We start from the raw sequence: 14,048 nt of genomic DNA on the forward strand, positions 1-14,048 counted from the left end.
ATTTCAAACTTGGAATGAAAATCGAAACATGTTCTATTATTTTGCAGCACTGTAGAAACTGATGAATAAATTCCAGTTGTTATTCCAAACATGGAAGACTTCCAATTCTATCTGTAGTTACTATGGTAAAACGGAATGAACTGACCCTTTAACAAAACTTCACAGATTTCTATGCTGACAAACCTTCACTTAACATACCGTAAAATAAATAAATAAAACGACTGTAAATAGTGATGAGCTATATTTGTTTGACATTAGCAAACACATAAGGGCTACTATCAGCCATTGCCTATATCCCACTTAAAGTATGCAAAACAACCATTCTCCTACCAAATTATCCACCCAAACTGTAGGGTGTATTCCAAGCCTTCAATAACTGCCAGGAAATAACTCTAAGTGATGTGGACTGGCAAATCTAACTAATCCTGGTGTATTTCTTTAGCACTTCTTAGTCTACCATGATCTCCTTTAAGCTCATTAATTAAAGGACCTTAAGAAGAATTTTGCCAATACTAAAAAGCTTAGGAGTCATTTATCTCAAATACACTTAAAAGTGACCAGATAATGTTTCTTCTCCAAAATAACCACAATTTTTAAAACGAGAGGGGGTGGATGAACCAAGAAAGAGTGAAATGAAATGTTTTAGAAAATAAAGCCAACTCCATAAACTTTAATTTCCGTCAAACTGATCATGTCTTAAATAGGAAACAGCCCGGTAAATCCAGCTTCCTTAGGTGAATGAACGTTCCAAATTTTGCGGGTGTACCATTCGCAAGACCCCCATCCGTCTCTAATGTACAGGCTGTAGAGAAATTCACCTCTGCCTCGATGCATTGGGTGCATTGTTAAGATGACTCCAGTGCAAATGAAGAAGCGATACCGGTCCGGTTATAACTCATCTTCCCAGGAAGCGCAGGATGTTAACTAACAAGTCACAGTACCAGACACCCCCACCCTCGTATGCACACCCCTGAAGACAAATCAATGAGATATTTGCCCCGACGGTCTAAGTGCGCTAAGAGCGTGCACTCATCAAGATTTTGCCTACTACTTGTGGCCCAGAGCAAGGGGATGGAGAGAGAAAAACTCTCCGGCGCCCCGATCATTCGCTGCCCGCTCCCCAAGTGCCATTTATTTATTTATTTTAGCAGACTGTTAAATGCAGCGCGCATCTTCGGGCGGCCATCACCTCACTCGGGGGTCATCCTCCTCCTCCTTAACGGACCCCCTTGCCCAGGTCTAGGATATTTAAATGGTCAGCCTGTCGACCGATTAAATGGAAAGATAGGTCTATTCCGAAAAACCGGTCGCCATTTTGATGAATGATAAACACAGAAATGGAAATGTGTCGGGGCCGGCAAGGTGCGGGGCAGGTGCAGGGGAGGGGGCGCGGGGCAGGGGCGCGGGAGCCGCCGGGTTCGGGCTGGAGGTGTCCGGGCCGCGGGAGGGAGGGAGGGAGGGAGGGCGCTGGGAGGGAGGGAGGGAGGCAGGGGCGGGCGGCGGGGGATGGGGCCAGCGGGGAGGTGGAAGCGATACCCACCGCCCGTATTGGTCCTCTTGGTGCTGCCGGCTTCAGGGGGGGCTTCCAGCGGCCTTTTCCGCGAGTCCGGCGGGTCCAGGTCTATGGGAACCCCAGTGTGGGTCCCGTTCTGCTGGATGGGAGCTGCCGCCATCATGTTTGCAGTTCCTGCCGCTGCTACGGGGAGAAGCTTCTCCCTTTTGTTTTGGCTTTTTTTTTTTTTTTTTTTTTTTTGCGTTTGGGGTTTCTTAAGGTTTTTTTTTTTTAATCGGATCAATAGAAATCTCTTTAGGAAAAGAAGCAATGTTGCTGGTTTGTTCTCACTGGGGAGGGGGCAGGGCTGAGGAGCAGCTGCAGTGCAGTGTCAGAAAGGAGACAGGGGAATGGAGGGGGTGTGAGAGACGGAGGGTGAAAGAAGGAGAAGAAAGGAGAGAGGGGGAGAGAGTGGAGAAGGGAGAGGGGCGAGCGGAGGAGCGGGAGGAGGGGAGCGGGGAGGACGGGCAGAGGGAGTGGGAGCGCGAGGGCTGGCGGGGCGCGGGGAGAAGCCGAGGAGGAGGGGAGAGCGAGGGAAAGAGTGAATGAGCAGGAGGAGGGGAAGGAGGAGGATGCGGAGAGAGGCAGGAGCGGGCCGCGGAGGAGGCCGGAGCCGGGCAGGAGCGCGGCGGTCCCCGCGCCGCGCTAGCGCTGCGCTCGCTCCCGCTGCTGGTGCTGCCGCCGCCGCCGCTGCCGGAGCGGGTCTGCCGCCGCCTGGGCTGCTCGGCGCTGCTGCTGCTGCCGCCCGGTCTCGCTCATTATTTCTCCCGCTTGTGGGGGGGGCGGCGGGGAGGGAGGGGGATGGCTGCGCGGGGAGGGTAGAGCGGGCTCGAGTTCGGAGACTCCCACACACTTCGCGCTCGGGTCCCTGCCTCTCAGCAGCGCCGCCGCCGCCGCCGCCGCCGCCGCCTCCCCGCGCCGATGCCTCAGCCGGCGGGGGCGGGCAGGGGGGGGGGGCAACCGGCGGGGGGACGAGGGGGGGGGCGCGTGAGGGTGTGTGCGCGTGCGTGTGCGCGGGGGCGCGCGCCGGCGGCGGGGCCCCCGGGGCGCTCCGGTGGGAAGGGAGGGGTGAAAGGTCGCCGGTCCCCGGCAACACGGCTCAGGCAAACGTAAGCGGCTTGTCGCAGCAACCGAGGGGTCCAAGAAACGCGCTAGGCGGGAAGGCGGGAAGCAGAGATTACGGACAGCCGTGGCAGCCAATAAAATGGAAATGTGGGAAAGCTCTCCGGGCCCCTTCCCAATCAGGGAACTTGGGGCTGAGAGGGAGGGAAGGGGCGGGGTGGCATCTCGGGTCCGGCCGGGACTGGAGCGGCGACAGTTTTGGCTAGTCGGAGAAGGGCATTCGAGTGACCGTTGACAACGGGTGGGACAGCGTGAAAGCTGAGGGAAGAACCTTAAGTGTGTGCTTCCAGGACTTCGGGCTAGGTGTATCCGTGTTTACGTTTGAGAGTTAGGTAAAAGACATTAGTGAACATCTCACTCATCGGAGGTTTTCTACGGGCTGATTTCATCCAGAGTCTTTATTGCTCGCACTGTGTGACATCGTTAGGGAACTTAACAGTGTCATTTGCCGCCTTAAATCCTTTCGGGAACAAGCAGGGATATAAATGAATAAAGCTAGGTCTGGGTGTCCCCTTCACGAGACGCTGATAGGCAGACTGAAGACGGGCAACAGCTGAGTGTATACACAAAACTAAATGTTGAACGATATACGAGTGTGGGAATAAAGTCCGCTGCAATGTGCACAGCTTATGATTATACAGGTCTTGGCTATATAATGAACCTGAACCTCACCCCTACGACGCTACAGAAAGAAAAAAAAAAATCTAATGTCGCTGGCATAGATTCTGAAAGTCCGAAAAGACTCAGTTTACAGATGAGTAAACTGACTCAGAGAAGTATTTTGCTCAAGGTCATCCGTCAAGTTAGTAGTTTAATTAAATCAGTGTGCTCAGAAGCAGGAATAGTGGAAAGCGTGGGTTTGGAGTCCGAAATCGTGGTTTCAGGTGCTTGCTGGCATGTTCTAAAAGTGTGTCTTTGGCAAATCCCTTAACGTGTTGCTATTTATTAGGTGTTTGCTTGTGCCAAGCAATCCACTTTACATGTGACGCTCTTTATATGCAGTATATTACGTAGTTATTACTGTCCCCATTTTATGAGACAGTTTAGGTTCAGAGATATGAATAATTTACCCAAAGCCACACAGGTATAAATATTGTAGTAATAATTCAAACTCAGCTCTTCCTGACTCCAAAGTCTATCCTCTTGAATATTGCATTACACTAGAGCTTCAGGTTCTCTCCCACTAAAAACAGGGACTGCCTCCCACGATTCTTATGAGTCAAATGAGAGAATGGACACGGCAATGTATTGTAAGATGTAAAAAGGTGTAAACGTATTCACTAGATTTCTAGAACAAAGATGCTCCTTTCCTATGCTCTGCACTACAGCACTTTATCCTGAAAGATGGCTTTTGTACTAAGCTAGAATCAGAAAGGACTTCACCTCAATTCTATTGTAGTCTAACCTAGCATAGCTGCATTTCTGAGGCAATAGCCAAAGAAAATAGAATAAAATTTAATTCCTGACAGAGAAGGGAATGGAAAAGAATACTAAGCCTACTCTTAGCATCCTTTATTCGAAGGAGCATCGAGGAGGCATTGGGATGAAAGGCAGATGACAGTCTGCTGAATGAAGAAGAGAATGACGTTTAGTTTGGGAATAAAAGTTCATCCGGAGTATGAAAAACACGTTTGCCTCAAGTCAGGGAGGAAGATTCACTGAGAGCTGAAAGAAAGGGAAAGCAGGTAAGTTAGTGCATTTTGGTAAAGGTCTGTAAAGCAAAGTCCAGAATTTTGATCTGATATGTGATGTCATAGGAAACCACAATATAGCCTTCATGACCAAAATAAAGAGGATTTATACACGGAATTGGATTTGAAGAAGAGGGAGCTGTGATGAGAAAAAAACAGGGTTTGGAATAAATATGTGATAGTCAAGATAGAAATAGGCTTATGCCAGACATTATGCAATCAAAGTGTTCTGTGAAGTGTACGAAAATATGTAAGGATGTTTTTAAATGAAAAATTAGAAGATGGCCGGGATTTGCTACTAAATTGTTTTGAAACAGTAAAAGATGAGGGACAAAGATAATTCAAAGACAAATACAGTTCAAAGTTATGTTACACTAAAGCTTGGGCAAAGTATTCAGTGGAATGTAGTTTTGAATTGGGGAAAGAATGAGTTTTAGAATTGGAAAACCTGAGGTTAACAAATTTCTAAAAATAAATAAAATATTTCTAAAGTAGTTTAGAAAATGTTTGTTGTTCCACGTGTAGGTTAAATTGACAATGAGCCTTGTAAGTTAAAGTGCATCATACATAGACGTAGTTTAGTGAGGTAAACTCATGGCACTGTTTTCTTAAGGCATTTTTTTGACGCTTCTCAGATTTCCTTCTTTAGACTTAATATTTAAATACTACCCACCACTCCATGGGGTCCAGAAGCAGAAGATGTGATTTTTAGTGTGGATAGTAGGCTTAGTAGTAACCTAGCTATGATGCCAGGAATCACAGAGATTATCCTGAGACCTGGTCAGACATCTGAGGATCAGTCAGCTGTGAGCTGATTTGGTCAATGAAGGTTATCAGAGAGTACATTCTAATTAAGCCTCCGTTCCCTAGTTTATTTTGTTGTCTTTTTAAAAAATTATACTTCCTCGTTTCTCACTGCATATGCCTCTGCCGTTCTGATTAAATAGACATCTGAATAAACATTTTACCTGTCTTCTACATTTTCTACCAGCTAGTAAAACTGAAGAAATGAAAAAGTAAAGCAGCTCCCAGCTTATTAATATTTAGTGTGCTATACCTCTTATGCTACAGATAAACTGTTTGAATGAACTTTTTGAAAAATATAATCGAAGCATTTGACCTTTTAATTCTCTGAAAAGAAATATTTTATTTTTTAATTAACTGAGCAATTGGCACTGCAAACTTAATAGTATTTTCTAACACCTTAAGACACAATAGAACTTGTGTGCTTTTAATTAGTTGATGAGTTAGGAACCTAAGCAACTATGATAGAAAATGATATTAATCTGAAGAACAAAACCGCCAGTCTTTATTGGCTTTCAGTGGGGGTTCTTTTCCTTCTTAAGTTTTAGTCTGAGCAACTTGGACAAAAGGTAATCCATTTTCAGTAATAATGATTGGCTTTCTAGAGAAAGCACAGATAGACGATGTCCACAAATATTCCTGAACCCGTTTCTTTGTCTTCATGTTCCTGCCTTTCCTACCATCAGTCCTGTTGCTAAAGGACATAAATACTCCCTCTCCTTGAGTATCTGTCTCTTCAGCCTATGCTTTGGGAAAATATTTTCTGAGTTCGTGTTCTACCAGAAGCAGATCCTGATTTAGGGATTCAAGTGCAGGTAGTTTATTTTGGAAGTGATTTCAGGAAACAGTAGGGGTTTGGAGAGATGAGACGGGGAATGGAAGGAAGGCAATGAAGGGTGAATTACCAAGCAAGTTATGACTGGGAGCAAACAGAGCCTCATCTCTCTGGGATTTCCTGGGAAACTGTTTAAAACAGTAGCCTTGGAATTATCCCACCCGCAGTGCGAGAAAACTGAGGCCTATGTACAGCAGCTCCCTTCAGTCATTGGTTGAGGTCTATTCCTAGGGTGCTAATTCGATGCATGCTGGCCTGTCTTCCTACTGCCAAGAGCTTCATCTTTTTCTGAGGACTTTGGCACCTGGAATCTGTTCTGCCCTTATACAGGCTGGAAATGCTGGGGAATTAACACTCTGTTGTGGAACATCCCTCACCATGATGGAAAATCAGACCAGTGTGCTCTGAAATGGCAAGGAGATATGGGGGAGACAGTAACAGTTTGTTACAAGTATCAACAGAAAATTAGGAAAAAGGAAAATGAGAAGCCTGTCTGTTACTGCAAGGTATTGTTGGGAAGATCAAATAAATATGAAAGAATTTGGAAAGCTTAAAGTACTTAAAAACATCTAATTTTTATATTTTATATTATAATTTTCACAATCCAAATATTGTAACCAAGCATTGATTGTAATAAGCACAAATAATTTTTTCTATGTTTTTAGACATGAAGAATCAATATACCTATTCTGAATTTTTTTTTTTCATTCAGTACAACACAAATAAAATAGGAACAAATATATACCATCAGAGTCTGTCGCCTAATCCTAAATCCCAGATCTTATATAAAAACTTCTATAAATAGTCATATTGATTGGAAATACTTTTCTAAGATTGCACTTCTTAGAAAAATGATTTTGAACTTTATCTTCTGAGAAATTCGAACAGCTTTTATGTTTATGTATTTAATAATATAAATTCACCACTGATGGATATGTTTATGAAACAGTCTATGAGTGGTCATACTAATTTATATAGAGACATAAATGTGTTATTATCATTATTCCAAAAAGTCCCCAAACCTCAATATTCCGGTTGCAAATATGTCATCCTAATAGATACGTTAGTATTAGAAAGAATCCTAAATTCTTTGGCACTGGGTATGTTTCCTTGGTCTTTAATAGATCATTAATTTTTTCTAGCATTTTTCTAAATATTATGAAATACATCTTTTGGCACTTACCTTAAAGACAGTAAATCTGAACTAACACTTTCCACAGCTCAGTGAAAAGAACCTTGTGATAATTGGTACGTGGTTATGTAAAAGATTAAGCTGAGGAAAGGGTACAGGGAAATTTCTATCTTTGCAACACTTCTTTCAGTCTAAGATCTTTTTCAAAATAAAAAATTAAAAAAGAAAGAACCTTGAACTGATGATATTCCACCTACTAACTCTGTGACTTAGAGTAACTCATTTACTTGCTCTGAGTTTCAGTTTCCTCATCTGTAAAATGGAAGAATTGGTAAATGTTCTGTAAATTCTAAGAACAAATATTCTATGTTAGTACATTTGCTTCCATTCGTAGAGTCTTACAAAGAAAATTATCAAAATCAAAGTACATGTTGTGTGCCTTGATGTGTATTTTTAAATCAGTTAAGAATGCACATTTTGAAGATGTGCTTTAGGCACAATGGAAACTAACATACCAAGGGAAACAATTGTGATATTGGAAAGAATATATCGAATATATTTATTCTCTATATTTTTGCATTTTAAAAACCATAATTTGTTAAAATCTATAGTTGAAAATATTTTACTGAGACTACAATTCAAATTCTGACAGTTTCATCTTTTAAACCATTTGAATGTGAAAAATTCTTGCAATAAAAACAGTAAATGGTAAAGTTCAGATAGAGCTAAAAAAGAAAAAGAAAGAACAACAAAAGTAGACTAAAGAAGCAATAATTGGCTAGTATTCGTATGTTATATCAACGAAGTTTAAATCACTTCTCTGTAGCATCCATGAAACATCTTCAGCTACACATACTTTATTCTGATAACACTTAGAGCGACCCTGAGTCTGCATTTGCTGAGATGGTCCTGGCTTATGCTGGATGTCCCAGAACAATGTTCAATACCCTCAAAATTGTCCCACTTTGGACAATAAATTATATAGTTACCCTAGTAATACTCAAGAGCTTTGACTTTTTGTTCTAGCCCTGCCAATTACAAAACATAAAATCTTTTTTATTCATCAGATTCCTTTATATGGCAATTTCCCCATGTGTAACAGAAATCTTTTCATCGTTCACTCTTATATTACATTCTGGTGTAATAAATTAGAACACTCCCACATCCTCTACTCTCCGTGATGTTTTGTTCCCTACCTATACTTTTCTTAGCCAGAGGTAAGACTAGAGATCAAGAACAGAGGTAGAAAGTAGTAGAATGGAATTTAAAAATGTGTATTTTCACATTTTAACATGGAAGCGATCCTCTTGATAGGATGACTCCTTCATTAGGAAGAACTGTATGTAGCAAGATGAAGTGAATTGAAGAAATAATAAATGAGACATTATAAATATAATGAAATCCAACTTCAAATGATAAACCGTTGGACCCGCAGATAGCATCAGGGAATTGCTTATATTATGGATTATTCAGATTTCCTGTCTGTTTACTTCCTGCTGCTCAAATAAGCCATAGTCCTTCTTGACTTCCAGATAAGCTTTTAATGTCTCCACTCAAGGCATCTTTCTAATGTAGTTTGCTATTTCCACTGTTTATTATAGGTCAAATAATAAAAAGTTCTGTTCGTCTTATAACAATGTTACTTGTGTTTATAAGTACAAGAAGAAATTGGCATCCTTGTATATTAAAAAAAATTACATTACCATACTCATCCCTAGATTCTGCCTTGCTATTTAATCTTTTAGTTTCACTATGTAAGCATTTCTGTGGTAGGTCAAAAGTGTCTAATTTACATCCTGCACTTCTGAATTCTTTTATCCATGTGTCATTTCATATAACTGAGTGCATAGAGCTTACAGATTAAAACCTACATTTTACATATGGATGTTTATGTGCATATGGTATAGAAAGAGGGTGTGTGTGTGTGTGTGTATGATACAAAGAGGGAGACAACAAGAAACTGGGTATAGCAGCTCTACCTAATGTCTGTAGTGAAAGTGGAAAATTTAGTAAATGCGTAATTTGCCTTTACTTATCCTTTTCTTCTCAAGGTTAAGTATTTGTGGGCTTTTAAAAAAAGTTTTAAGGACAGCCTGGTGGCATAGTGGTTAAGTTCGTGCACTCCACTTCAGCAGCCCAGGGTTCGTGGGCCTGGATCCCAGATGCAGCCCTACACACTGCTCATCAAGCCATGCTGTGGCAGTATCCCATATACAAACCAGTGGAAGATTGGCACAGCTGTTAGCTCAGGGACAATCTTCCTCACCAAAAAAAAAAAAAAAAAAAAAAAATTATTTTACCTTCTCATTATGGAAAATTTGAAACGTATTCCAAAGGAGATAAAACAGTATAATGGATCCCATGTACCACACACCCACCTTCAAAACTATAAACTCCTGACTAATCTTGTTTCATTTACAACCTCTCCTTCAGGGTAATTTTGAAGCAAATTCTAACTACCATACCATTTTTATTCCAAAAATATTGTAGACTTTTAAAAAATATCCGAACTACCATTATTACATTGATGATAATTAACAAAAAATGCCTTAATATTATTAAACATGCAGTCTGTGTTTAAATTTCCTCAATAGTCTTCTAAAGGTTTTTTACATTTTGTTCAAATCTCTACCCAAATAAATACATTGCAACTGGTTCATATGTCTCTTAAATTTCTTTTAATCTATATCAGTCAGGTTTCAACCAGAGAAGCAGACCAGTAGGATATACATTTTTATAATTTATATATATATGTGTATATATATATATGCACACACACATATATAGGTATACATCTATAGATATATAGTGATAGTGATATTAAGGGAATTGTGTCACACAACTGTGGGCTCTGGCTAAGCCAGTCCAAAGTCCACAGATGGGAAGTCAGGAAGGAAAGACACAGGGAGAAGGGAGAGCAATTGCAGGCCCAATGTGCTTTGAGTCTCATAATCAGAGAGACCTGGTTGTTTTGATGACTACCACCTGATTAAGTCAGGCCCACCCAGGATAATTTGCCTTTTGGGTAACTCAAAATTGGAACTTTAATTACATCTCCAAAATCCCTTCTCAGGAGAACCTAGGCTACTGCTTGATTGAGTAACTAGGAAAAGTTGTGTGTGCTACAGAAATGGCTGCTACCTTCCTTCTGTCCTCCAGTTCTCTCAGAATATCCCTTGTAGACCAACCTACTGAGAACTATACTAGATAAGAAATTCTGAGAAATAGCCTTCAACCTAGCTAAGCTGGCATATCACAAAGGCATTACAGCCTGCCCCCTGTCAACTTGGCACCCATACGCATCTCCTTAAACCATATTTAATCACCAAGTGAAGACAACAGCAAAATCATACTTTTGACTAACATAATGAACATAATGACATGGAATGAACTGCCCCATGTAAAACTGAAAACATGCTAACCCTTTCCCCAGGGGAGGATATGAAATCTTTGGGTGATAGTCGCACTTTTCCTGTGATATCCTGTAAATCAAATACTGAAATATAAAGTTAACTGTTAGGAATACATCTTATGTTACCTGGTAAGAGGATGAAAGATAATAAAACAAAAATATTTAATACATATAAAACATTCACATCAAAATAATAAGTATTCATATGATTAGAGGCTTCATTTCTGCCAATGAGCACATCATCATACCTGGTATTTCTTCTACTTTTCTGCTGTCTTCTTCCATTTCCTTCTTCCACCATCTTTTCCATATTCCCTTTGCCCTCAGCAAGCATCTCAGCTGGTTGTGGTTCTTTGCCCAGTGGGATGACCCACACCTTAATTCCTGAAGGATCTGAGCTATTAGGAATCCTACCTGAATTGAGTTGTAGTTTTCCGCTGACTTTAATCGAAGGACAGGAGAATACAAAGAGATGCCTTAGGGGATCTTCTGTGTTTCAGACATAACCCCCTTTACCCTCATTGTTTGATAGCACCTGTTTTCCTTGATAGCCAGGATCAATCACTGCCACCAGCACAGTAACTCTTTTCTTTTCCGTTTATTCAAAGGCTTGAAGAGCCCAGAGTGGCCAGGTGGCAGCCTCAACTTCCACTTCAATAAGATTTTTATTGTGTGCCCTGGTGGATACATTTCTTGCTTTGGAACTAAGATGTTGAGACCAACACAGCCTAAAGTCATGGGGATGGAAAGAAACATTTTGCCAGTCAAGATCACTAGGGGCAATAGTGAGAAGAGCCACTCCCATTTCCAGTCTTTGGATTTACAATTTAAGGATCTATAAATGCTGGGTATAGGAGAAATAGCGCCATATGTTAGAGGCTGATTTAGAGCGTAGACCATATCCTAGAGGACATTGCCCCAGTCTCTCAAGGTGTTGCCACCTAGCTGGCACCATAACTGAGCCTTCAGTTAAGGGCAATCCATAGTCTTATCACGCCAGCTGCTTCAGAAGGATGGAGGACATAACACCAAAGAGTTCCATGAGTATGAGTTCATTGTCACACAGCATAAAATTTTCGTAAGATACCAGGGTCCTTTTTCAAAGTCTCCTTGGATTTGCAAATCGACTCAGGTCCAGAATTTGCTTGAGGGGCCATTTTGGGAATTCAAGTCAGACTTCTGGTCACTAGAGTTAGAATGTTCCACTTATACAAATCAAATAAGAATTCAGTAGGCTTCCCATCTTAGATATTGTAGTTCTCATCTCTAGAAGCTAAGTTTGGGTCTTTTTTATGTCTTCCAAGAATTCGCTTAGTATGTTGAATAAATCTTGTAGATTCTTGAATATATGGAATTCAGTTACAATTTACAAATCTTAATATCTTTACAAATATTTTAAATTTTTTTTCTTTTTTTCTTTTTTGAGGAAGATTAGCCCTGAGCTAACATCTGCTACCAAGCCTCCTGTATTTGGGGGTTTGTTTTGCTTAAGAAGACTGGCCCTGAGCTAACATCTGTGCCCATCTTCCTCTACTTTATATGAAAGACACCTGCCACAGCATGGCTTGCCAAGCAGTGCAGAGGTCCACACCTGGGATCTGAACCAGCGAACCTGGGCCACAGAAGCGGAACATGCGAACTTAACCGCTACACCACTGGGCCAGCCCCTACAAATTTTAATATCTTTACTTATTGATTCTATCTTGTGTCAGTTTCTGATATAGTTTTGATTGTTTGCTTTTTCTCTTCAATATGAATCATATTTTCCTGCTTTTGTGCATGTCTGGTAATTTTTATGGGATGTCAGGTATTGTTAATGATACCTGTTGTATACTGGATGTTTTTTATGTTTCTATAAATTTTCTTGAGCTTTGTTCTTGAAAGTGGTTATTAGAAACAGTCTGATATTTTGGGGTCTTGTTTTTAAGCTTTATGAGGTGGGACCAGATCACCATTTAATCTAGGTCTAATCTTGCCCCACAACTGAGGCAAAATTCTCTTAGTAGTCTAGCTGATGCACAGTGAATTATGAGGTTTTCCATTCTGGGAAGAGGGGACAGGAACTACTCTCAACTCTGCATGGGCACCAGGGACTGTCACCTCTAATCCTTAGGTACTTTCCTCCAATGTATGTGCTGATTGGTACCCAGCTGAAGACTCATGGGGACCAGATTTTCAAAGTGTTATTTCTGTGAAGCTCTTTTCTCCGTTCTTCTGCCACCTTGTGAATTTTAGCCACCCTGTTTGGTGGTTCCTCAAAAAGCCAAACACAGAATTCCAATATGACCCAGAAATTCCACTCCTAGCTATGTACTTACCCAAAAGAATTGAAAATAGGTTTCAAACAAATACTTTTACGTGAATGCCAATAGCAGCATTACTCACAATAGCCAAAAAGTTAAAGCAACCCAAATCTCTATCAACTAATGAAGGAATAATAAAATGTGATATAGTCATACAAAGGAGTATGATTTAGCCACAAAGAGAAGTAAAGTTCTTATACATGCTACAGTGGAGATGAACCTCAAAAACATTATATTAAAAATATAATAAATGTGTTCTCATCGAATATGAAGTATATAGCCCATATGTTCAATGAAAACATGCTCATTGCATTTATCTGGCTATTCTACAGTGATAGAAGAAAGAATACTATCCACACACATACCACACACAGTATGCCTCTGTTTAGCTTTTAATTCCTGTCAAAAATATTAAAGAAAAAGTATATTACATTTTCTTTCAGAAATTATGCATTTCACATTGGGTGTGGACTTTATAATCTTCTTTTTAAAATGTCTGTTCAAGTCCTTTGCCCATTTTTTAATTGGGTTGCTTTTTGTTGTTGACTTGTAGGTGTTCTTTATATATTCTGGATACTAGTCCTTTATTGGATATATGACTTGAAAATATTTTCTCCCATTTTCTAACTTGTCTTTTTAGTTTATTGATACTGTCCTTTGATACACAAAAATTATTAATTTTGATGAAGTCCAACTTATCTATTTTTTCTTTTGTTGCTTCTGTTTCTTATGTCATATCTAAGAATCCATTGCAAAATTTCAAGTCATGATGATTTACTCCTATGTTTTCTTCTAAGAGTTTTATGGCTTTAGCTCTTATATTTAGGCCGTTGATCCATTTTGAGTTAATTTTTGTATATGTATGAGGTAGGGTTCCAACTTCATTCTTTTTGTGTGTGGAAATCCAGTGTCCCAGCACAATGTTAACTATTATTGTTATGTGTCATAGAAGATATCAGAAGCCAGAGGCCTATAACTTCCTAATGACCTGAATATTAGCAATAGTCTCTTTCTTAATTAAAATTTAGGAAAGTTTCTTTATTGTTACATGAGGAGGAAGATGCAGAAGGAGGATAAACTCAAGGAGGAGATGATAAGATTCTCTTTTAGATTGAATGGAATTATCAATATCCATAACAGTGATATGTCCCAGAGCCTCCAAAAGGCCTGGGCCTTCACACTCTGGTTAGGATGATG

The 14,048-nt window shown here is 40.4% G+C and overlaps 1 protein-coding gene and 1 long non-coding RNA gene across 5 annotated transcripts in view; one reads left to right on the top strand and one right to left on the bottom strand.

Annotated features, from left to right (window-relative positions):
• NOVA1 (NOVA alternative splicing regulator 1) overlaps positions 1-2,549 on the bottom strand; it is a 148,795-nt gene extending 146,246 nt beyond the window's left edge. For 2 of the 4 annotated variants that reach the window (XM_070628423.1, XM_070628422.1), the window contains exon 1: positions 1,541-2,549. In XM_070628423.1, the coding sequence (XP_070484524.1) occupies positions 1,541-1,676 (136 nt within the window). In that variant the 5' untranslated portion in view covers positions 1,677-2,549. Of the gene's footprint in view, positions 1-818; positions 1,267-1,540 lie in introns of those variants that run through there. The other 2 variants (XM_070628425.1, XM_070628431.1) reach the window with 2 other exon arrangements.
• Positions 1,243-14,048, top strand: part of LOC139084677 (uncharacterized) — a 33,807-nt gene continuing 21,001 nt past the window's right edge. The window contains exon 1 of the long non-coding RNA XR_011542241.1: positions 1,243-1,362. This is a non-coding gene — a long non-coding RNA (uncharacterized lncRNA). The remainder of the gene's footprint in view (positions 1,363-14,048) is intronic.

Source organism: Equus przewalskii, chromosome 1 (assembly GCF_037783145.1).
Source record: "Equus przewalskii isolate Varuska chromosome 1, EquPr2, whole genome shotgun sequence".
Classification (NCBI taxonomy): domain Eukaryota; kingdom Metazoa; phylum Chordata; class Mammalia; order Perissodactyla; family Equidae; genus Equus; species Equus przewalskii.